Source organism: Carassius carassius, chromosome 1 (genome assembly GCF_963082965.1).
Source record: "Carassius carassius chromosome 1, fCarCar2.1, whole genome shotgun sequence".
Classification (NCBI taxonomy): domain Eukaryota; kingdom Metazoa; phylum Chordata; class Actinopteri; order Cypriniformes; family Cyprinidae; genus Carassius; species Carassius carassius.
In genome coordinates this window covers 17,961,336-17,987,427 of record NC_081755.1, presented here as the reverse complement: position 1 = coordinate 17,987,427, position 26,092 = coordinate 17,961,336, and the positions used below count along the sequence as shown (strand labels likewise).

Below are 26,092 nucleotides of genomic sequence, written 5' to 3'. Positions count from 1 at the left end.
GTGGCCAAATGCAGAAGACCGGGCAGATTAGAAGTTTGCTTTGTTTTTTTTAATTATTATTCCGGTGCTTTTTCTGTTTGTATATCTTGCAGTAATGTCCTTTTGCAAATAAAGTCTCTACTGCAGCAATTCTGTCTCTGTCTTTTTTTTAGAACTGTAACTGTACATTCTATAAAGCTACTCTGAGATGGTCATTCATTTTTTGTGACAAAATGCATGCATTTACTAAACCCAACAAAACAAAAATGTAGAGAGGCTTCAAAAGAAACTACAGTGCAAAACACAATCTCTGATCAATACAATATACTGTACTGTCCATTGTATAAGGGCAGACCGGTCACATAAAATAATGCAGTTTCTGTAATTTCAGCTGATGATAGTGTTTTTTTTGTCATTGTGTTATGATTGACTAAATGTTCCTGTTGGAAGAGAACATGTGTTAGTGTTTTGAATAATTATTTGATTTTGAAACATGTTTGCATTGTTTTGGTAGACATAGTGTATTGTGTTAGTGTATTATTGTATTTTGAAAATTAGATTTGGAGTTTAGTTTACAATGTGTGATTTTGAGCATGAAATTAACCGTTTTTCCAATTGTGTGTTTTAGGTGTGTTGGTGTGTTAAGAGTTTAGGAAATGTGTTAAATGTATTGAAAAATCTGTCATAGCGATTGTAAAAAACTGTAAATGTTGTATTTACAGATTGGGTAAAATCTAATTTATTTTTTATTAACTTCATGTCAAAATGAATAATGTTTTCTGTTTCCACATACAGACCTGAAATCAAGTTTAACATCAATGAGGAAGAAAAGATGAACTCTACAGCCTGTGAAATGAGTGTGTGTGAGGAGAGAGAGCAGGAGGCTCCTGATCACACTCAGAGAGCAGCATCTTCAGGATTCAGCTGTGTGTCTATGAAGAGTAACAACTCCATGATTATTCCTCCTGAACTCATTCAGCCCCCTCTTCTCAGTGATGTTGACACTCAGAGAGTAGGGTCTTCAGGATTCAGCTCTGTGTCTATGAAGAGTAACAACTCCATGATTCAGCCCCCTCTTCTCAGTGATGTTGACGCTCAGAGAGTAGGGTCTTCAGGATTCAGCTGCGTGTCTATGAAGAGTAACAACTCCATGAATCAGCCCCCTCTTCTCAGTGATGTTGACACTCAGAGAGTAGGGTCTTCAGGATTCAGCTGTGTGTCAATGAAGAGTAACAACTCCATGATTCAGCCCCCTCTTCTCAGTGATGTTGACACTCAGAGAGTAGGGTCTTCAGGATTCAGCTGTGTGTCTATGAAGAGTAACAACTCCATGATTCAGTCCCCTGATAATCTCAGTGATGTTGACGCTCAGAGAGCAGGGTCTCCAGGATTCAGCTGTGTGTCTATGAAGAGTAACAACTCCATGATTCAGCCCCCTCTTCTCAGTGATGTTGACGCTCAGAGAGCAGGATCTCCAGGATTCAGCTGTGTGTCTATGAAGAGTAACAACTCTATGATTCAGCCCTCTCTTCTCAGTGATGTTGACGCTCAGAGAGCAGGATCTCCAGGATTCAGCTGTGTGTCTATGAAGAGTAACAACTCTATGATTCAGCCCCCTCTTCTCAGTGATGGAGCTGCTGTGACCTCTGACTCTCTGTAAGTATCATGTAGTTCTGGGCCCAGACTCTGTTGGTGCCCTAGATTAAATATTATATTGGTGCACTGCCCCTACAATCTGAAAATCTGACAGAGAGTGTGTTTGTGTGTGTGTGTGTGTGTGTGTTTTACTACTGAATTTATACCGGAAACACACAATGCTTTTTAATCAATCAATATGACAATCAATCATACAGCAATAATCAATAATTCAATGGTATTATATAGCACACACTATATTAAGTAATTGATCCAAGATAATAAATTATAAATAATACATTTGCCCAACAACAAACAATCTGCTCCAAAATGGACACAAATTGGGATGTCGAAACACACACACAGACAGACACATGTTGGCACTTCTGCCTAACCCTCATAGAAAGCGTTTATATCTGTGTTTACATTTCTACAAAACATTGATTTAGATTTATTTATCCTCATAATGTAGTTATGTGTAATGTGTATTTTAAAGACAGTTGGAAGGTGTATAACAGAAGATTTCTGTTTCCCACTTACAATATTTTCATTGAGGGGTCAGAATGATTCTGAACTGAAGGCCGTTGGACCTAATTTAAAAATAGCTTGCTACACTGAGATAGAAATATAGAGTTGATCTATCAGGAGTCCTGACAGATGCTCAGTCACAGAGAGTTTAAGGTATAATAGCAGGTTAAAGCTACTCCTGCGGTCATCATAGCTTCATTTTGTAAGGTACTATTACCAGCTGAAGTATCTCAGTACAACTTAATCACAATACCACCCATGTTTTATTATCTGCCACAGCTCGTGTTTCACAAGTTAGAATATTTACATTGTGCACCATACTATCATTTAGTCAGTCCCTCCAGAAAAACGCAGATTTTTTTTGTGATTGTTGCGGGCAAAAATCCTTGATTTTGCGGCACGTTTTCTTAAAAAATGCGATGGAATATGCAGGATATTTTTGCAATTTTATGCAATGAAATTGCGTGAACTTGCAAAAACTGTGTTTTGATGAAAAAAAGAGAAAAAGGCTACTACCTTAATGTAAAGAGTAATTTCTTATTACTTCCTATGAAAAGCAAGCATACTAAATCACAGAATATTTAAGTTGCAATCTCCTACTGCAACGTAAATTATTTTACATACTACTAATATACTTACAAAAGTTTTTGGTACTGTTCTATAACAAAAAAGTGCAATCTTACAACTGTAAAGTTGCATCAACTTCTGAATGAAACTACAAAAGTCCACTGTGAAAATGAAAACTGTAACTGCGTAGCCTCTAACACTGTTAGTAGCCTAGTGAGAACGGGGTGTTGGGGGAATCACCTTTTTTTCTCTATTTCATCAAACCGCAGTTTTCGCAAGTTCTCGCAATATAATTTGCCCCCACTGTCATGTAACAAATCGGGAAACTGCTTTGTGCGGTCTTTCGTGCTTATTTTTGTTGGCAGAAAAGACTGATTTGCGCGCTTCAAGTTTTACTGCGGGGTTTGCAGATGATGTTCACGTCACGTAATTACGTCACTTCATAAGGTTCCCATGGCAATAGGGGGAAAATGGCGCTTTACTTGTGTGAAGTAAACGCAACATTTTTCAACTTTCTGTTAAGATATATGTGAGTTTTTTACAACGAAAATACAGGGATTATGAAATCATGCTAGTCCCGCATATTTTGTTTGCTGAAATCTGCAATTTATGCGGCGTATTTGAAAAAATGCGACCCCCACATTAATATGCGGCCTTTGGCTGATTATGCATTAAATCAGGCGATCGCATAATCACGTTTTTCTGGAGGGACTGTTTAGTAAAAATTGTGGCACTGCCCTCTTGTGCCTGCTACAAGCTGATATACCATTCAACCCAAAATGGGACCATAAAAAGGCTAAAGAAGTTTAGTTAATATATATATATATAACAATAAAGCTTAAGGACAAGATGCACATGATGGAATATTTGGATTCAAGTCAATGTAATCTACTTTCTTGTTTGTTCTAAATGCTTTTTTTTCTCCACTATGATGTCCTTCTTCACTACAACTTTACTACCAAACAACATATTTAGCCTTTTTAGGCATACATTAATGAAGCAAACTGAAGTTTAATACTTAACAATGTTAATACTGTTTTTTTATTTGCTCTTTATTTGGTGTGTCCTACAGGTAATTTGTAATTCATTAAATATTGTATCCTGTTAAAGAAATAAATTAATAAAACATCCGTTTTCTCTCTGTGACTATATATGTTTCAAATACTGCTATTAGTCAAACTGTCTAAAATGTCTTTTTCTCAGTCTCATCAGCAGGAAGAGAAAGAGAGAAGAGTCTCCAGCATCCAACAGTGTGTCCATGAAAAACAACCCACACATGTTCAGTAATAGTGCTGTGCACTTGCACCCTGTTAAGTAAGTATAATTATGAAGCTGATAATGTCATTATTAGTGAACGGAAAATGAGGTGAATGAAAAGATTATGGAAAGCATCTGTGATTTTGATTATATTTCAGGATGTTAAATGAGTTGGTGGTGAATAGGTGGTGCTTTACTGCTGTCAGGGACACATTCAGGATGGATATCATTTACATGTGATGTGGTCACATGTGTTTTGACCATCTCCATGTGTGGTTTCAGTGATCTGATGGCAAAATGTTTTAAATTGCTCTCCCACCTGTCTTTATCACTGGCCCCTTGTGATTGGATCACCAAAAATGTATCTTAATACCAGTTAGAAATGTAATTGAACTTTAATTGTATAGTGCTTTTTTCAGTATAGATTTGTTCTAAAGCAGCTAGCTTAAAAACCGGGGGAATGAGTTGGAAACAATGTTGTGGGAAAGCACATTTCTGCTCTGCATACATGCAGCTTCTGTGCTGCTTTCACTCTTGTTACACCTCTAGTGTTTTATGCTTCTGTGATTCTTTCTGACATTTCTTTATTAGATGTATGTTTACACAGAAATTAATTCACATATGCCACATGGGTTAGATGATTTAATGTCACATTGACAGAATCCTTTAAATATACAGGTTGTTTGTTTTGGTGTGTTTTCAGTGATTGGAGAGCTGACCAGATCAGACATGTGTCCTCACAGACCGGCACATCCTCCTGCAATCAGAACCACTTCAGTCATCATGACACAGAAACAGACGTGCTGCTCCATCCTCACCAGCCACTTCTTAATGATCTGCAGAGAGTCAAAGACCAGCACAAAACCAGCATGAAGAACAAGTATGAGAGATTATTTGAGGGGTTCAATCTACAAGAGAATCAGACCCTCCTGAACAGGATTTACACACAGCTGTACATCATAGAGGGAGAGAGTGAAGGAGTGAATGAAGAACATGAAGTGCTACAGATGGAGAAAAGTTACAGGACACATCAAGACACTCCAATCAACTGCAATGACATCTTTAATCCTTTACCTGAACCAGGATATGAGGAGAAGAGAAGAGAGAAGAAAGACACAATAAAGACTGTTCTTACTAAAGGCATGGCTGGAATTGGAAAAACCGTTTCTGTGCAGAAGTTCATTCTGGACTGGGCCGAGGGAAAAGACAATCAGGATGTAGATTTCATGTTTGTGCTTACATTTAGAGAGCTGAACTTGATTAAAGATCATCAGTACAGTCTTCACAGACTTCTGCTTGACTTTCATCCTGAACTTCAAGATCTGGACTCAAAGATTTATGATGAATGTAAAGTTGTGTTCATCTTTGATGGTCTGGATGAAAGCAGAATTACACTGATGTTTTCAGACAGTCAGAAATTTTCTGATGTGACTGAGATTTCATCAGTGGGTCTGTTGATGTCAAACCTCCTGAGAGGAGATCTGCTTCCCTTTGCTCTCATCTGGATCACCACCAGACCAGCAGCAGCCAATCAGATCCCCTCCAACTACATCAACCGTGTGACAGAGATTCAGGGATTCAATGACCCTCAGAAGAAGGAATATTTCAGGAAGAGAATCAGTGATGAGCATCAAGCCAGCAGAATCATCTCACACATCAGAAGAGCAAGAAGCCTCCACATCATGTGTCACATACCCGTCTTCTGCTGGATCTCATCCACTGTGCTTCAAAACATCCTGAAACAAGATCTCAGTGCAGAAATCCCTCAAACTCTGACTGAAATGTACATCTACTTCCTGCTCATTCAAACAAAGATGAGGAACCAGAAGTATGAAGAGAGAGATCCAGAGAAACTCCTGCAGTCCAACAGAGAAGTGATTGTGAAACTTGCTGAACTGGCTTTCAATCAGCTGATGAAGGGCAATGTGATGTTTTATGAGGAGGACCTGAGAGAGAGCGGTATAGACGTCACTGACGCCTCAGTGTATTCTGGGATCTGCACTGAGATCTTTAGAGAGGAATCTGTGATTTATCAGAGGAAGGTTTATAGTTTTGTACATTTGAGCTTTCAGGAGTTTTTCGCTGCACTGTATGTGTTTTACTGCTATTTACACAAAAACAGTGAGGTTCTGAAAATTTTCCTGACAGGAAAGTCCAGAACTCAGTGTGAGAATATTACTCTGGATGTGTTTCTGAAGGAAGCAGTGAATAAAGCCTTGAGCAGTAAAAATGGACACCTGGATCTTTTCCTTCGGTTTCTTCATGGCGTCTCACTGGAGTCCAATCAAAGACTCTTACAGGATGTACTGATACACACAGAGAACAACCCAGAGAGCATCAAGAAAATAATCCAAAACCTCAAACGAGGTCAAAAAAACAACGTCAGTCCTGAACGATGGATGAATCTGTCACACTGCTTGATTGAGATGAAGGATAACTCTCTTGTTGAAAAAGTGCAGGTGCTTTTAAAGTCTAAAGCAAAAAGTAAAAGTCTTTCTCTTGCACAATGCTCAACTTTGGCAAACATGATCCTGATGTCAGAGGAGGTGCTGGATGAGTTAGACCTTAAAAAGTACACCATCAAATCAAAAGAGGGTCGATGGAGACTGGTACCTGCTGTGGGGAACTGCAGAAAAGCTCTGTGAGTGTTAACATTTATTAATGATATGAATATAATTATACTAGACTATGAAGAAAACACTTATTCATAAAAGTGAAATGACAATATTCAACTAATAAGGCTTTTTCCTCAATTAAGTTACATATAAATTAGAAGAAAGAAGAGTGTTGAAATATCATGCCCATAATGTTACTAAAAAATTACTTTTAATTTTAAACAGGGCTGGTAAGCGATTAATTTTTTTTAATCTAATTAATTACATGATGTGGCGATTAATTAATCTAATTGATAATAAAATATTCGCACATCAAATTTGGCTGAGAAATTAATCCCAAAAGATAATTTAAAGTCATTGTTGTGTAAATCATCAAACAGAGATTACAAAAAGTAGCTTTGGCAAGAAATATTTTTTTTTTATTAAAATGTATTACATATACTCTTTTGGCCATGAGGGTGAGTAAATGACACAATTGTCAATTTTGGGTGGGTGAACTTTACCTTTATTAATTTTATTATTATTACTATAATAAAATATGAAATATGAAATTATTTATTTAATAAAATGATACTCTAAATAATAAACTAAAGCTGTCAGTAGGTGGTGGTAAATGTCTTAATGACCAAGTAATTTATTCATTTGTTTGACTTGTTCAATTGTCTGATTCATTCAGGAGTGAAGTACATTTTTCTTTATAAATGGTTCATTGAATCATTAGGCTTATTCGACTTGAAGCGGGTCATCACCATCAGACCGATCGGTGTGTTACATCAAAGTACCGCAAGAGCTATAGAGAGCAGACAGCTCCTTATACTTTTGAATCGCTCTGGTGGGCTCTCTCTGTGCAGAGCCGCTTGAAATCCAACACACTTATAGCCAATGGTTCAACACACCAAATGATTCACCCAATCAGTTCAAAATGTTCACCAAGAAATTAAAGGGATAGTTCACCCAAAAATGAAAATTATGTCATTAATGACTCACCCTCATGTCGTTCCAAACCCGTGAGACCTCCGTTCATCTTCGGAACACAGTTTAAGATATTTTAGATTTAGTCCGAGAGCTCTCAGTCCCTCCATTGAAGCTGTCTATGTGACATCAGAGGGTCAGTTAGAATATTTTGAAGCATCGAAAATACATTTTGGTCCAAAAATATCAAAAACTACGACCTTATTCAGCATTGTCTTCTCTTCCTGGTCTGTTGTGAGTGTGTTCACTGCAGTGTAGTGATTCGATTCGATTAGCGAATGAATCATTCGATGTAACTGGATCTTCTTGAACCAGTTCACCAAACCGAACTGAATCACTTGAAACATTTCGCGTCTCCAATACGCATTAATCCACAAATGACTTAAGCTGAACCGGTTGCATTTGCATTGATTGCATTGGTTTTCGGATCACCAGTAGTGATGAGAAGTTCGGTCTTTTTTCGGCGAACCGATTCCTTCGGAGAGTTCGATTAAATAAACCGGTTGAAGGAAAAATGGTTCACCAGTTCTTCTGCGCTCGACGTAATGGCGTCATTGGCGATGATTGCCCTTTTTTCAAGCTTTCAATCAATCACCAAAAGAACCAGTTCTGTTCAGACGCATTGTGAGTCAGTTGGCTTCACACTGAATCACACATGCGCAGTATCATCAGCTCCTTGGATCTCGAATCAGACGCGTCCAACAGAAACAGTTCATGACTTGAGAACGAGTCAGTCTACTTAAGTACAGTCTAAAGTCACCTTTAGGTTCAAGGTTTTTTTTTAGTTCTGCACTTTTATAAGTGCACTTTCACCTGTAATTAGTAACTCTGATCATGAATTCTTTATCTATACAGTTATTGAATGTAGCCATTATCAATGATTCATCATTACTAAATCTATATTTGATGTTGTCATTAACTTTATACAAGATAACTGTGAACATCACAATGGGATGCAGACACTTTCTTCTCAAAAACATGAGACAATGTATACAGTTTAATTTCGTATGTATACAGTGTGTACGTAATGGATTGATTCTCATGATCCTGTTTAGACTGGCAGGCTGTCATCTTTCTGATCAGCACTGTGAAATCATAGCTTCAGCTCTACAGTCATCAAACTCTTCTCTGAGAGAGCTGGACCTGAGTAACAATGACCTTCAAGATTCAGGATTGAAGCAGCTCTGTGCTGGACTGAAGAGCCCAAACTGTCAACTCAACATACTGAGGTACTTAAGTCTTCTGTGTGCAACGCTGTACTACACAGGCATTAGTAATCAAACACAGAGATCATCGTAACAGACCAAACTAATAGAGCGCTATCGCCTACTCCAGTGGTTCCCAAACTGAGCGATAGTGTACAGTCAGCAGTTTATTCTGCAAAAAAACCTCTTCAGGGTGAAAGACTACACTGCATAACTATCCCACTTATCATGCGGCCACTTGCCTGTTAAGTAAATAATTGAATGCAAAATATTAATTTGACATAATTTAATTACCTCGACATGACTCGCTGTACCCGCTTGTGCTCCATATTATCCGTCTGTAATACCGGAGGCTGCAATTTCAGAAACACAGTTGAAGGACCACATTTCTAGGACCCTAGTTTTTGGTGACAGCGCCACCTACCGAGTCGGAGAACCGCAATCCCAGGAACGCATTTCCAGGACCCTAGATTTGGAGGACCGAAAAAAGCGAACAAAGGTTCTTGAAAAATTCATATCAATAAAGCCCATCTGACCTGAGGAAAAAAATAATAGAGATGCAAGAAATCTAAATAGAAATAAATTATTGACATGACTTTTCCTGACCTTTAAATATTTAAAGCACATATTGTGATGTATGCAGCATCTCTACCTGCCACCTGGATTTTCTCCCCTCTTTTCTCAATTGTTTCTCTATCACCCTATTAAATTCTTCAACTTCACTGAAATAGTAAATGGAGAACATAATCGATGCTGGGTTAACAGAAATAGTGTTAATGTTTAAAGGATAGATTGGACATTGTGTGAAAACAAAGGACACTTTACCAAAAGCATAAAAATCCCATAATAATTCCACAGATCTGGTGTGGCAAGCCCTATAATCAACAAAAGGTAATATTAGTGATACATGAAACATCAGCTGCTGTCCTCTTTATAACATGTCTAGTATATGAAATACAGATTACTGGCAATCATATTTCATTGAAATATTTTATTATGCAATATATTATTCACCACAATATCATGCCCAGTCTTCTCGGTCCAGCTACCAGGAACAATTTTCTGAGCAAGATCTCTACACAATAAAAATAAAATAAAATATACAAATAATTTAAAACAGATAGATGAGACAACCAGTGAGATATTAGGCTGCAGCTAAATGAACGTAGCCAAAAACATGACACAATCTAACACGTGGTATTTTAACAAGAAATTATTATGATGGCTTCTCTGTAATGTTTGACTATTAAAATGTCATATGTAAATTAAATTGAAATAATAATTTATACACTTAACAGACGCTTTTATCTAAAGCAACGTGCAATAATGCTAACATTTTCCCTGGGAATCGAACCCACAACCTTGCGCTGTTAACGCAATGCTCTACTACTTGAGCCACAGGAACACTATCTCTCAATATGTCTGAATCAACATTATAAAAACATTTCAAAAAGAAGAGACGTACTCATAACATGTATTGTGGGGTAACTTTAAACAGGCTGACTGTGAGCACATGACAGTTAAAACATTTAGATTATTTTAACTTAATTAAAATGGTAAAACAATGAGTAATTAACAAGTTTTCACAACGAACGTGCTACAGTTTATTGTGCTGTCACTAAGTCAACACAAACTTACCAGACATGCAACAGATTTGTAAAACAAATCAGAGGCTAATATATGATGGCTATATGCATTCAAGACTATTTAGCAAATCCCGAACACTTCGGCTATGTTAACCTTTCAATGAAATGCATCGCAGTTTTTTTTTATGTTGAACAAATAATAATTGATTCACATTTGATACTCACACTCTGATTGTCATCCATCTTCGCTGGTCCTCTGATTCGGTAGGTGGAGTTGACACTAAAAACCTAGGGTCCTAGAAATGCATTCCTAGGATTGCGGTCCTGAAAATGCAGCCTCTGGTTGTGCAGGCAGATGCTACTCGTTGTGCTTGTATCAGTAACAGACCAGTAGATGGTGCGACTGATGAATCAGTTATATTGAGTTACATAACAAAGGACCATTTCAAATATTCATAAGACAATCATGAAAAAAAAATAGTTTACTCAAAAATAGTAAGCAGCACAACCGTTACAACAATGCAATATAACATAATAATCAGAAATTATTACTGAGCAGCAAATCAGGATATTAAAATGATTTCTGAAGGTCACGTGACACTGAAGACTGGAGTAATGATGCTGATAATTCAGCTTTGATCACACAAATACAGTAGCCTATATGTTAAAACATTCAAATAGATAATTAAACTGGCAATATTTCACAATATTACAGTGTTAACTGTATTTTTAATGCAATTTAATATAAGGGACTTTTCTAAAAAAAAGAAAAGGGGGTGGGGGCCTTGAAAATATTTTTCCCTACATAACAGGGGCCCGGCAGAAAAAGTTTGGGAACCACTGGCAAACTCAACTCAACAACTCAAACACACAATATTTAATTTAAAATAATTAATTAAATTCCTAAAGGCTTACCTCATGTTGCACTTTTTGAGAAAAACAATGGCACAATAAAAAAAGACTTTTCAGGGCTATGTCCAGTCCCTCACTTTTTCTAGTTATATAAGGTTAAAATATTTTTACTGTAATTTTCTTTCTTATATTGCAATATAATATCTAAATCTCCTGGACAGTGTAAAATATTGTGATATGAATTTTAGCTCATATTGCTCACCCCTAGGGCTGGTCAATATAATTATCCTAGATAAAACGATATGAAGAGTTAGATAAATGTAAAATATAATGTTTATTATGTTTTAATGTTATAATGTTTTCAATCTACAAATTGCCATCATTTACCATGGATTTACTGTTGTAACACTCACTGCAACATTGTATTGTGGTGGACATTTGGGATATTCACACTGAATTTTATTAAAAGAGTAATGGTATATAATTGTAGTATGTATTTGTGATTAAGCTATAGTATGTGTACGTTTATACTGAATGTTTTTAGGCTACTGTTTTTAGCAATTAGGCTACCCAAAAACCATCTTATTATATTTTGATCATGGTATTGAGCTGCTATATGTGTGGTTTTAACTGTGTTTATAATTATTTAAATGTATGCTACTATGGGAGACCAATGCTTAAAACTCTGCATCCTCATGTGGGTCTAATATTGCATCATCATAATTATAAAAAAAAAATCTATAAGTTGTGGAGCACAAAACTAGACATATACGGGTGCTGGTCATATAATTAGAACATCATCAAAAAGTTTATTTATTTCACTAATTCCGTTCAAAAAGTGAAACTTCTATATTCATTCATTACACACAGACTGATATATTTCAAATGTTTATTTCTTTTAATTTTGATGATTATAACTGACAACTAAGGAAAATTCCAAATTCAGTATCTCATAAAATTAGAATATTGTGAAAAGGTTCAATATTGAAGACACCTGGTGCCACACGCTAATCAGCTAATTAACTCAAAACACCTGCAAATCCTTTAAATGGTCTCTCAGTCTAGTTCTTTAGGCTACACAATCATGGGGAAGACTGCTGACTTGACAGTTGTCCAAAAGACACCATTGACCGCTTGCACAACGAGGGCAAGACACAAAAGGTCATTGCAAAAGAGGCTGGCTGTTCACAGAGCTCTGTGTCCTATCACATTAATAGAGAGGTGTAGGGAAGGAAAAGATGTGGTAGAAAAAAAAGTGTTCAAGCAATAGGGATAACCGTACCCTGGAGAGGATTGTGAAACAAACCCATTCAAAAATGTGGGGGAGATTCACAAAAAGTGGACTGCAGCTGGAGCTTCAAGGACCACTACGCACAGACATGGGTTTCAGCTGTCGCATTCCTTGTGTCAAGCCACTCTTGAACAACAGACAGCATCAGAATCATCTCACTTCAAAAAAGACTGGACTGCTGCTGAGTGGTCCAAAGTTATGTGCTCTGATGAAAGTAAATTTAGCATTTCCTTTGGAAATCAGGGTCCCAGAGTCTGGAGGAAGAGAGGAGAGGCACACAATCAACGTTGCTTGAGGTCCAGTGTAAAGTTTCCACAGTCAGTGATGGTTTGCAGTGCTATGTCATCTGCTGGTGTTGGTCCACTGTGTTTTCTGAAGTCCAAAGGTCAACGCAGCCGTATACCAGGAAGTTTTAGAGCACTTCATGCTTCCTGCTGCTGACCAACTTTATGGAGATGCAGATTTCATTTTCCAACAGGACTTGGCACCTGCACACAGTGCAAAAGCTACCAGTACCTGGTTTAAGGACCATGGTATCCCTGTTCTTAAAAGACCAGCAAACTCGCCTGACCTTAACCCCATAGAAAATCTATAGTGTATTGTGAAGAGGAAGATGTGATATGTCAGACCCAAGAATGCAGAAGAGCTGAAGGCCACTATCAGAGCAACCTGGTCTCTCATAACACCTGAGCAGTGCCACAGACTGATCGACTCCATGCACCACAATGCTGCAGTAATTCAGGCAAATGGAGCCCGAACTAAGTATTGAGTGCTGTACATGCTCATACTTTTCATTTTCATACTTTTCAGTTGGCCAAGATTTCTTAAAATCCTTTCTTTGTATTGGTCTTAAATAATATTCAAATTTTCTGAGATGCTATATTTGGGATTTTCCTTATTAGTCAGTTATAATCATCAAAATGAAAAGAAATCAACATTTGAAATATAACAGTCTGTGTGTAATGAATGAATGTAATATACAAGTTTCACTTTTTGAATGGAATTAGTGAAATAAATAAACTTTTTGATGGGATTTTAATTATATGACCAGCACCTGTATGGTATCTATTAAAAGCTTAGAACCTCAGCTTTCGTAACAACCCCATCACTTTTGCATTTATGTTATATGAAAGAACATGATAAGGTCTGAATTCGACCCCCCACCTTCCCTGAGGAAATTATATAAATAATATTTAATTTCATATTTATATCACACAAACTCTCAATCATAGACAAGTCACATATCTAATGAAAGATCTTACTCTCCAGAACATCAGTATGTAGCTTATTTCACTGATAAAATACTTTACATTAACATAATTATCAAAAGAATCAAAAGATTTAAAAAATAAATAAAAACTTTTGAATAAATTTAACCATATAAATCTGAGGTGGCTACAATTTTTATAGATGTTACTGATTTTGATAATGAACAAAAAAATTACCTCTTTATCCTAAATCAAGCTACTATCAAATGTGCATTTCTAAGAAACAAAAAGTTATATTATTATTATTATTTATTATGAAAACAACCCAAACCCGTTTCTTGATTTAGATATTGATTTTGTTAAGGAAAATTAATGTTCTGGTTTCTACAAAGTTTCACTTTGGAGCAAAAATCTTGCTTTAAACTTGAAAGAAATTTGTGATAATTATCAATATAGACTGATATGAAAAAAATATATCAAAATATATAAAATATAATTGCATATAAAAATATCGTCCAGACCTACTTAAGAGGGAGGTTTCAATTGTCTTAGTCTGTTAGAATGTCAGTCTAATGTTCTATTAACTTCTATGTATTGACAAAAGATGCAAAGACCAAGGAACTTGATCGGTAAATGAGACTGTCACTCAATTAATCAATCAATAAAATTTAATTATAGAGCACAGAGTTAATATAAAAAGTTTTGTACAACAAATGAAAAACAACAATGAATTAAAAGGGAACAAGATAAAATAAACAAGGGGTCCCCCAGTATCGGGGACGAAGGACCCTTCCACTTTATTCCAATCTGTAGACAGGGCCATAGGCGCCGATTTATGTTTTTCTCCGTGGGTGCTCAAGGGCGCACGCCATTTAAAAAATAAAAAAAATAGACTAGGTTATTCAAAAAATATTGCATTTCAGAACCTTAGGCTAATGGACAGCGGCCGATACAAACAAACACAACAGCGTCACTTCTCAAAAATACAAACAGGATTGGAGATGAAAAGTTTAACTGACACGTAACCGCTAATGCGTTCAGCTTCTTGGGAAATTAATGTTTTGTAAATATTGATTAAAAAAAAAATGTGAAAGGACAGCGTTTCCATTAACCGATTGTTGCGACTAAAATAATGAGTTTCTGGGAATGTCTACCTCATTTATGTTTCGAGGTTTCTTTTGATAGTGGCATGGCTTTTCTTTGAGGTTTCGAATCCATTATTCATATAGGCTAAAAAAATATTTTTTTATTTTATGTATTTAACAAAGAACTCGTATTCTGTCCAAAAGTAGGCTACTTTTGTGTCCATTAGTTTTTCCTCTTTTAAACCGTATATAGGCCTATACTTGAGCAGAAAAATGTTCCCATTTAAACCCTGTTACGAACTTTAAGGAGTCTAGGGAATGTACCATAACATTTACATATTAACGTACTGCTGGGTATGAAATGAGGTGGAATAACATGACAGACAAAACTTTGAAAGAGAAAAAATACTGGACGTTTATTCACAAAAAGCCAAAGCCACTAGATCCAGTAAAATTAACAATAATAATGTGCGCTATGTACAAGGTGAAAATGTAAACAAACAAACAATAAAATGGGAAAAGAACGAAAGCGGCACCAAAGGAAAGAACAAAATATAAGAAAACAATCCTTAATCTAAACCTAATCTAACCAAAGCAAAATGTAGAAAATAAACCGAAATCTTCAGTGCAGTTTTTTTTATAAGAAATCTGTCCATTTTAGTCTGATTAATGATTAGTGATTACGGAAAGCAGTAAATGATTACATACTCGCACGGCACTGTATAGTGGGGGATGGGACGTTTTCAGAAACGCTGTGATTGGTGGATAGGATATGGAACATGCATGCGACTGGTTATGTCACTGTCACTGACAACAACATAACCAATCACAGTGTGGCAGACGCTTCATAGCGCCAACTGCAATGTTTAATTTTAAATAAATGTAGCCTACTGGCTGTCTGGCACTGGCACACGTGGGTGCTCATTTTCTGTGGGTGCTCGGTATTTTCCGTGGGTGCTCGAGCCCCGGAGCACCCACGGTATCGGCGCCTATGGACAGGGCATACTGCATAATGGGGTGAAAGGGGACTGGAATCAGTGCTTTTGAAGCATTTTGGTGGAAAAGCGGAGACTGTGATTATATGCTTTATATAGGGATGCATTGAATATTTGGCAACCAAAATTATTCGGCTGAATAAGCAAAAAAAAAACGAATAATACTGTATGTACCAAACAATGAATAACATAATCAAATAGAGGCATGCACTTAATGCAGCAAACATATCGGCAGTTCCTTAGTGCTTAATTTAGATTTTTTTTCTAAAATACTATTTTGTTTTGTATAGCTCTTCACATTCATTGTGGCCCAAGTCAGATTTCCAGTGTGAACAGATCATGGTTCTGAACTGACCTGTATGCGCAAAGGACCAATACAAACTGGGTTTCTAGATTTTCACAGCATATTCCACCAAATTGCTTTTCAAAACTAGTCCAAAACTAGCCTTAATCATGTCCAGGGGGTAAATATTGTGTCAGTGGGGTCACATCAACCCATAAAGTTGAAAAAGTAGCCGACTTACAGTGGGAAAATGTGGGTTTGGCAACACAGAGGATATAAAGTAAGCGATTATGCATTTATTTATAGTGTGATCTGCTGCAGAAGCCAGCGAAATTATGCACAGCAAAAATTAAAAAAAATAAAGACAAGGATGTGATAGAAAGCAGAGTTTTTAAACTTTTATGATACGAGCCTTCATGTTTTGCTGGTAGAGTTGTCACTATACGTTATGTGTTCTGACACTTCCACTGATTACCTTTTGCTACTGTCTTGATAACTTTGGGAATGTAAAATATTTGAAGTGTCTCCCATCAGCAAGGAATTATGACAAATGTCAGTCTAGAGTGATGTAAAAGCCGCATGAGCAGGCGGAAGACCACGGACAGTATTCGTGACAGTAGAATTACAGTTAAATAATACTTTATAGTAGGGCTGGGCAATATATCGAATATTAGCAATAATATCGGAATAATTTTGATGACGATGTACAATTTGAATATATCGGTTATATCGAATATTTCAAATTCAAGCATACTTTCCCAAAAGAACCCGCCGAATGACTAAAAAATGAACCTGTAACTACTGACTGCTCTACGCCCCTCTACTACGAGAGCTGTAATGATAGCGGTTGCCAGATAACAAGAGTTTAAATCTCCGAATCAGAGCTCCACTGTTACAAGGATACATTTTCTGCCCGGTGTTTGCTTATTTTAAGCAATCTGGCAACCATGCGCACGTGCTCACTCCTCATTGCGGAAGAGCCGCCGACGATAATCTGAAAACACTAACAAGCTGGAATTGAGCGATCTAATGAAAGCGTCGTTCAGCCGGTCTGTGTTCTGTCGTGAGATCTCGACTGTATTGTTTGCGTTTGTGATCGCAAAATAAATGCACTTACTCGACCGCTGATGTTTGAATAGAGAAACATAGGCTATGGCCATTTGGAATTACTATTGGGGAATTTCACTGATATGTTTACCAGTTTCCATAATATAGACAGAGAGAATGCAAAAGTCTTTGGTATTCATTTATATATATTTATATATAAGAAATAGCTCTGTGCTTCAGCAACTAGCTCCCCATCTAAGAGGGTTTTTAGTGTCATAAGGAACATAGTTTCATGCCACAGAGCTTCTCTTAAAACCACAGACAGTTGACAGACTTGTGTTCTTAGCTTAAAAACTTGTTTAAAAAATTTAAATAAAATACTTATCCCAGTTGCATAGTTTAAATTGTGAATTGCATGCACTAAAAAGTTGACAGAATGCACTTTCTGTAACTGTTACTTAATTTGCACTGCTTCAGTTACATATAGGCCTACATGTATTCATTTAATAAAAAGCAGTAACTGATCTCTTGGTCTAGATTTTTTTTAACTGCTTAAATTAACTGTTTAATCTAAATGTTTTTTTTTTTTTGTTTTTTTTTAATGGGCAAAAGAAAATCATGTTTTATTTTTTATTATTTAAATGCAAATGCAAACATATCGAGATATATATCGAATATCATAAAAAATTTGACAATATCGAGATATCTTTTTTTTTGTATATCGCCCAGCCCTACTTTATAGGTCCTTTACAGGTCCTTCGGCTCAAATTACTCCACTCCTACCATTTTAACAAACTTTTCTCATCCAGCAGTTTAGATACAAAATCATGTTAACAGTTTACCCTTGTGACGAGTGAGGCGGGGCCAATAGACGTGGGAGCAGGAATGAGGCCGGTGGAGTGACTTGAAATGAGCGACACCTGCGCCACTCACCGGTCTTGAGTCCCACGGAGGAGATGGAAGGATATAAAAGAGGAGCGACGACAGTGAAGGACGAGAGAGGACCAGGCCTGGATTTATTTTATGTTTTGGTTTTTATTTGTGCACGGCAGTTGTCCGTGAGGGGCTGCCGCGCTGTTTTGTATTTGTTTTGATTATTAAAGTTTCATTTTGATTGTCAAAAAAAAAAAAAAAAAATTCCGTCTCCCAGACGCACTGCCGCTCGGCCCTCCACCAGCTGATCTCCTCCGCGGTGCCTGGCAGTGGCACTGGACGTCCCTCGGTGGACGGCACGACACTCCTCCGCTGGCCGGTGGATGGCGACGGCTCCTCCGGTTTTGGGCAGCCGGCAGGAGTCCCCCGTTCCCTGCTCCTCCGGATTCCTTCATGGAGGCAGCAGGCTCCGGCCCCTTGGCGAATGGCGCCGACTCCTATGCTCCCTCATGGATGGCAGCCGCCCCTCCACATCACGGGCGGCCGGCAGCGAGCTCGTCCGTCCCCGGCAACTCACTCCAGCCCACCGCCTCAAGCGTCCATGGCGGCACACTTCCTCGCCAGCTCGATGGCACCGCGGATTCACCACAGCGGCAAGGGATCTTCAGCAGCGCGTCCCTCCTTCTCCCGGGTTTTGGCACCACTGTAACGACAAAAACTCCATGATCACGGGAAGAAGGAAGCGGGAACCGGCGGACAATCAAACAACATTTTAATGATCAAAATAAATACAAAACAGTGCGGCAACCCCTCAAGGACGACTGCCGCGCACAAACAAAATCAAAAACATAAAATAAATCCAGACCTTAAATAAATAAATAAGGCCTGCTAATTAAAAAGCAAAATAAATAAATAAATATAGTTACCAAGTATTCCATGGGCATCTCTCTATCACAGGGTGAGTAACATATATAACTCAAAATCAAATCGTCCTGCTTTCCCTATATATGAATGTTTGGGAATTCCTTGCAGAGTCTGTGTAAATGTGAATAATTTTATAAAAATAAAAGAGATCATACAAAATGCATGTTATTTCTTATTTAGTACTCTCCTAAGATATTCTAGATAAAATATGTTTACATAAGTTTGGGAACCCTTGGTTCTTAAAGGGATACTCCACCCCAAAATGAAAATCGTCATTAATCACTAATCACTAAATAAAAAGTAACATGCAAGGGGTTCCAAAACTTTTGTATGCCACTGTATAGATTATATGGATTAAGACTGGACAGTGTGTGATATATTTTTTTTTGTGCTTTCAGTTGTTCCTATATTTTTTCTTAAATTTAGAATAAATTTTAGTACGAAAGTTTTAGTGAATCATGATTTGTTAAGCACACAGCTGAGATTATGCAAAAATGGCTTAGGGACTCTATGAGTGCACTCTTGAGTGTAATGTGTGTGTACTCTTATGTGTCATGCAGCACAGGGATTTCATTAAAATCAAAGGCCACCAATAGAAGAAGTTTGTTGTTTATTCAATTGATTATATCTCTAAAAATGGAGAATACTAACATGAAACTACTGTTGTTGTAGATTATCTGGCTGTATGGTAACAGCAGAAGGTTGTGCTGCTCTGGCGTCAGCTCTGAGTTCAAACCCCTCACACCTGAGAGAGCTGGACCTGAGCTACAATCACCCAGGAGATTCAGGAGCGAAGCTGCTCTCTGATACACTCAAACATCTGGAAAAACTCAGGTAAGTTGAGAAGTAACCCACCGAAGCAATGTTTTAATGAGGTGGGATTCTATGACAGATTCCTTTAAAGGCCAACTATTATGCAAAATTCACTTTTACATGTTGTTTGGACAAAAATGTTTGCTGGCAGTGTGTGTGTACACAACCACCCTATAATGATAAAAATTCACCCGCTCCTTTCTTTTTTTTAATCTCCATAAATCATAAATCATTAAATCATTTCTCAGGGCAAGCCGATCACAGAATCTGTACAGTGACATCACATTTTACAAGCCCCGCCCACGACTGTTGACAGACACTGCTGTATTAGCAGAGACCCCGCCGTGAGTGAACCAAACACAATCCGCCATGTTTATCTTCATGCTAGAGCATTTAAAAGCATTCAAGTAAGAAATTTCTTATTACAGCTATAGAAGTTGTTCGGTCCAGAGCAGTGAGTGATTTTCTGCTTTTGTTTTACTGTTGGGTTCATATTATCAGCATAGATATAGGGGTGGCACGGTTCAAGTTTTTCATGGTTCGGTTTGTTTCACAGTTTTAGAGTCACAGTTTTGGTATGGTTCGGTATGTGCTGTTTATGGAGAAACTATACTAAAAAAAACTATACTCTAACTATGAGCAACAGCACAAATACAATAGAGTAAAGATGCAAATATAAACACAAAATAAACTGGGATTTTTCTTTTTTTTCTTTTTTTTTTTTTAGAGAGAGGTCTAGCATTAGTTTTTAGGAACAGAAATTGAATAAAGTAATCAAATGTAAAACAGCATCGCATATTTGACTGTATAAATTAAAGATTGTACTTTATTAAAGTGACAAAAGCTTTTTAATCAAGAGCAGTGAGTGACTTCTTTGTTGTTGATGTTCGATTAATATAAAGACTGTCACTTTAAGAGAATGCACTGATACAATAAGCCTACGTTCAGCCGGCTGTCTTCTGTAGGATACTTACCAAAACTGGCATTTTGACAAAATTTTTGTGTGTATTTGTCCATTTAAACATAATTCTTCAGAGAGAGCTTATATTTACACCCTTTCTGAGGTGTGGGTTTGCGTACTTCGGATGAGCACACACAAATCTTCAAACTGCACGCGTGAGCTTGTGTCCTCTGGCTCTTAAATGTTTAAACTGACAAAGCTTAAATCAGTTTTAATGAGTGAGTGATGAACCGAACAGTTCGTTTTTTTTTCAGCGAACCGTGCAATCCCTAATAGATATCAATTTAAATACTGAATATTATGCTGTTGTCACTTAATAAACTGATCTAATATAAACATATTTACCTTCACAGTTATAACCAACAGTGTTTTTGTAACTTATGCACAGAAACAGCCTGCTTCTGCTTCCACTGAAAATAGGCATTTTCAAATGATATAATAAATGATCTGTGGGGCATTTTGAGCTGAAACTTCACAGACTCATTCTTGGGATACATGAGACTTATAGTACATCTTGTAGAAAGGGTCATAATAAGTGCCCTTTAAAGCAGGTAGGCTGCAAGGCTGTTGATACACGGGGCAACTTTTTTGAGCAATGTTGCTTAGGCACTTTCCCATTGAGAATGGGTAACACATTTCCAGAGGTGGGACCAAGTCATTGTTTTGCAAGTCACAAGTAAGTCTTGAGTCTTTGCATTCAAGTCTGGGGTCAAGCCCCGAGTCAAAACAGACAAGTCCCAATTCGAGTTGCAAGTTCTCAAACAAGTCATTAGCCCTATTTGCCCAAACCCCTGTCTCTGTATTAATTACTAAAGTAAATTTAAAGTCAATAATACTGTAGTCTATATAGTATAGTGTAATCATAGATATAATAATTAGTGGTGATGAATCATTGAGTGATGAATCATTGTTTGTATACAAATATAGGCTTAAATGAATAAATATTTTTTTTAATTCCACTTTCATTTGTAAATGATTCAGTGATTTTAATGAATGAGTTAAATATTTAATAATTTGCTAACATTGACTGTTTTTGCTCGATTTGGTGAATAAAAATATTTCCAGACAGAGATCACAGCAGAACAGAAGCGCATCTGAGCAACACACAGCGGTGTTTCGTTACTGAATGATTCACGTCTTTGAATCATTTGAGTCAATGATTCAGTTGTTGATTCATGAAGACAGGCCCTGCGTCACAATGTGGTGGCTAACTTTCATAGTAGCTTATCTTTGAATTTTTTCCACCATTTTATAGTTAATAATAAAAAAGGCCCATATTATCTTATTATGTGAAATGATTAATAAATTGTAAGAATTTAATATATAAGATGATAGAAGCATTTCTGAAAAAAACTGTGAGTCATATAAAATGCAATTTCCCAACAACAAAATTGTGGCCAGTGAAAATGCTGTGTCGAGTAAATTTGTAAAAACACTAGCCACAGTGACTGATGAGCAAAAGAGTTAATGTCAAGCCCTGATCATGACATACAGTGCCCTCCACAATTATTGGCACTCCTGTTTAAGATGTGAAAAGTGAAAAAAGTCACGTGACATACAGCCAAGTATGGTGACCCATACTCAGAATTCGTGCTCTGTTTTTAACCCATCCTAAGTGCACACACACAGCAGTGAACACACACACACACACTGTGAACACACACCCGGAGTAGTGGGCAGCCATTTATGCTGCGGCGCCCAGGGAGCAGTTGGGGGTTCGATGCCTTGCTAAAGGGCACCTAAGTCATGGTATTGAAGGTGGAGAGAGAACTGTACATGCACTCCCCCCACCCACAATTCCTGCCGGCCCGAGACTCGAACTCACAACCCATCGATTGCGAGTCCGACTCTCTAACCATTAGGCCACGACTTCCCCAAAAGTGGTCGTGGACTTCTAAAAATTCTCCTTTTTTTTCAACAACATAGAACCCAAATGCAAAAAAAAGAGAAAAACCCAACCTTTTATCACACATAAAAAATCACACATTTAGAAAAAAAAAACTTGAAATCATGTGTCCCACAATTATTGGCACCCCTGATGTTAATACTTTGTACAACCCCCTCTTGCCAACAAGACAGCCCTTAATCTCCTCCTATAACATTTCACAAGATTGGAGAACACAGAGAGAGGGATCTTTGAACATTATTCTTTGCACAATCTTTCTAGATCATCCAGTGTCCTGGGTCTTCTCTTATGCACTCTCCTCTTTAGCTCGCCCCACAGGTTTTCGATTGGGTTGAGGTCTGGGGACTGAGATGGCCATGGGAGGACCTTGAGTTTGTGACTACTGAACCATATTTGTGTAGATTTTGCCACATGTTTTGGATCATTATCCTGCTGAAAGACCCAATGATGACCCATCTTCAGCTTTCTGGCAGAGGCCATCAGGTTTTTATTTAAAATGTCCTGGTTGTTCAAATGCCATGCACTCTAACAAGGTTCCCTGGGCCTTTGGAAGAGAAACAGGCCCATAGCATCACAGATCCTCCACCATACTTCACGGTGGGCATGAGATGCTTTTCAGTATACTCTTCTTTTGTTTTACGCCAGACCCACTTAGAGTGTTTGTTGCCAAAAAAGCTCAATCTTAGTCTCATCTGACCAAAGCACACAATCCCAGTTGAAGTCCCAGTGCCGCTTGGCAAACTCCAGACGTTTATGTTTGTGAGTGTTCGTGAGAAAAGGCTTTTTCCTTGCATGCCTCCCAAACAGCTTATTGGCATGTAGAGAGCGTCTAATAGTTGTTTTGGAGACTTTGTGACCCCAAGATGCCACTCTTTGATGCAATTCTGTGACCGTGAGCTTAGGACTTTATTTTACTTCTCTTGCCATCCTCCTCACTGTACGTTGTGGCAAGATAAACTTGGGACCTCTTCCAGCCTTGTTTGTCACTGTTCCAGTTGTTTTAAACTTCTTAATGATTCCTCTGACTGTAGATACGGGCAAGTTAAGGCGAGTGGCTATTTTCTTGTAGCCATTGCATGACATATGAAGGTCGAAACATCTGCCTTACTTGAATGGTGTTCTCTTGTCTTTGCCATGTTGACAAATGGGTAAGAGAATTAGGCCTCTGTGTCACGTCATATTTATACCCCAGCTCATGAATTACTAATTAAAAGTTCCTAGATACCCTGACCAACTTTAGCAACTACAGAAAAATATATATATAAAAAAATCAATTACATTTTCCAGCGGAATTGTTAGGGGTGCCAATAATTGTGGGACACATGATTTCACTTTTCTTTTTTTTTTACCACCAAAGTAATGTTCTTAAATAATGTACTTAAATAAAAGGTTGGATTTTTCTCTTTTTTTTTGCATTTGGGTTCTATGTTGTTGAATTTTTAGAAGTCCACGACCACATCTTGAACAGTGGTGCCAATAATTGTGGAGGACACTGTATGTTTTGTTTACATTTCATGATAATATTTATCATTGATTATCAATATATTTATTTATTATAGCTGTAGTTATTTTTGCTTATATTTTTATGATATCAGAATTTTTGTCATCAGTTTCAGTATCAAAAAAGTGAAGCAGCTTTATGTGTGTTTGTGTGTGTGCACTTAAACCATCTCAGACACAGCACACACTTTATGAGTGACAAAGTGTGTTTTTTGGGTTACAAGTTTTGCTCGTCGTCTGTCATCAGTTTTACAGGTGTGTGTGTGTGTGTGTGTGTGTGTGTGTACAGAACATAAACAGAGGAAGCTCTCTCATGAATCAATGACAAACACACAACAGATTTATTTATAACACAACAAAGAAATCCAGAAATGAAGGGATGGACTTCATAAATGAACAGACAAACATAGCTGAACTGAAACCCTCTAAATGATCTGAAAGAAAGAAAAACACATCAAAAGAAAATACAGAGATACTTTAATAACTCACTAGCCCAAAAACAGAGAATGATATGTACAAAAGAAATAGTGTCACACTCTTTACTTCCTTAATATTCACTCAGTTTTTACAGTCGAAGGCAAACAAATCCAGATTATCAATGTAAGAATCGTATTGTAGGACTAACAAATCGAGTTTCTCAAAAGAAGACACAATCACTAGAGAACAAGACAGAGTCGTACAAAATGAGACGCATTGGTTTGAAGTGGTGTGTATTACTGTAACCAGAGACAGAACTGAACCAATCAGGATCAGATCTCTGTTGATCACAGACCACATCTTCTCCTGGATACAGACACACTCAGAAACACAGCAGCAATCACAAAACAACACACACTTGAGGAAACACCGCATGTAACAGTGTGTGTATAAGTGTATTTATGAGGAGACTTCTATAGAGAAATATCGTGTGTGTTTTCTAGTGTGGATCATGGAGGAGAGATCAGGATCACAGCAGGACCTCAGAAATGTAAGTCACACACAGAAACACACACAGTTTTGTTGTTTGTAGTTGAGTTGTAAATGTGTGTGTTGTAATGTGTGTGTTGTGTTCAGACGCCTGTGATCTCACACTGGATCCAAACACAGCATTCAGAAACCTCGTTCTGTCTGAGGAGAACAGAAAGGTGACGCGTGTCTCTAAGGATCAGTCATATCCTGATCATTCGGACAGATTTGTTTATTGGGATCAGATTCTGTGTTCAGAGAGTCTGACTGGACGCTGTTACTGGGAGACTGAATGGAGCGGAGAAGGAGTTTATATATCAGTGTGTTATAAAGAAATCAAGAGGAAAGGAGGGAGTCTTAACTGTGTGTTTGGATATAATGAGATCTCCTGGAGTCTTGACTGCTCTGGTCACAGATTCATTGCTCGTCACAATAATAAAGACACTTATATCTCTGCTGATCCAGACTCCTGTAAGAGAGTCGCAGTGTTTCTGGACGAGTCGAGCGGCTCTCTGTCCTTCTACAGCGTCTCTGACACACACACACTCACACGCTTACACACATTCACACACACATTCACTCAACCTCTACTCGCTGGATTTCACCTTTATACAAACTCTTCAGTGTCTCTGTGTCACATCAAACACTAAACACACACACTCACTCACACACACACACACACACACACACACACTTTTTTTGTTTATTATTATTATTAAACTCTGAGCCTCTCCATTTTTTTATTTTAAATTTTTAGTTTTTATTTTGTAAATCATTGCAAGATATTCTTGTTCAATAATATTTTTTGTTTATTATTAAGAATTTCGAGAAGATTTTGTGATATTATGTTATATTTTTCACATTTTTATGAGCTATTTTCCCCTTCATTAAAAAAAATAAAATCTATTAAACTCTGAGCCTCTTCATTTTTTTATTTTTTTATTTTGTAAATCAATGCAATATATTGTTGTTCAATAATATTTTTTGTTTATTATTTAGAATTTCGAGAAGATTTTGTGATATTATGTTATATTTATTAATTTTTTATGAGCTATTTTCCCCCTC

The 26,092-nt window shown here is 37.3% G+C and overlaps 1 protein-coding gene across 2 annotated transcripts; it reads left to right on the top strand.

The window, feature by feature from the left end:
- Window positions 1-958: 958 nt before the first annotated feature.
- LOC132140786 (NLR family CARD domain-containing protein 3-like) lies at window positions 959-25,721 on the top strand. 2 transcript variants are annotated; one of them, XM_059549766.1, is made up of 7 exons: window positions 959-1,635; window positions 3,913-4,023; window positions 4,670-6,607; window positions 8,609-8,782; window positions 19,575-19,736; window positions 25,003-25,049; window positions 25,136-25,721. In XM_059549766.1, the coding sequence occupies exons 1-7, from the start codon at window positions 1,022-1,024 to the stop codon at window positions 25,675-25,677; spliced, it is 3,588 nt and encodes a 1,195-aa protein (XP_059405749.1). In that variant the 5' UTR covers window positions 959-1,021; the 3' UTR covers window positions 25,678-25,721. The 2 variants fall into 2 exon arrangements, with proteins under 2 accessions (XP_059405749.1, XP_059405757.1); XM_059549774.1 differs by lacking the exon at window positions 3,913-4,023.
- The last annotated feature ends 371 nt before the right edge of the window (window positions 25,722-26,092 follow it).

Excerpts from the sequence above, each read along its gene's own strand:
- LOC132140786 (XM_059549766.1), top strand. The coding sequence starts at position 1,022 with ATGAAGAGTAACAACTCCATGATTCAGCCCCCTCTTCTCAGTGATGTT. Across the intron at positions 1,636-3,912 it reads GCTGTGACCTCTGACTCTCT|TCTCATCAGCAGGAAGAGAA; the intron begins GTAAGTATCATG and ends TCTTTTTCTCAG. Across the intron at positions 8,783-19,574 it reads TGTCAACTCAACATACTGAG|ATTATCTGGCTGTATGGTAA; the intron begins GTACTTAAGTCT and ends CTGTTGTTGTAG.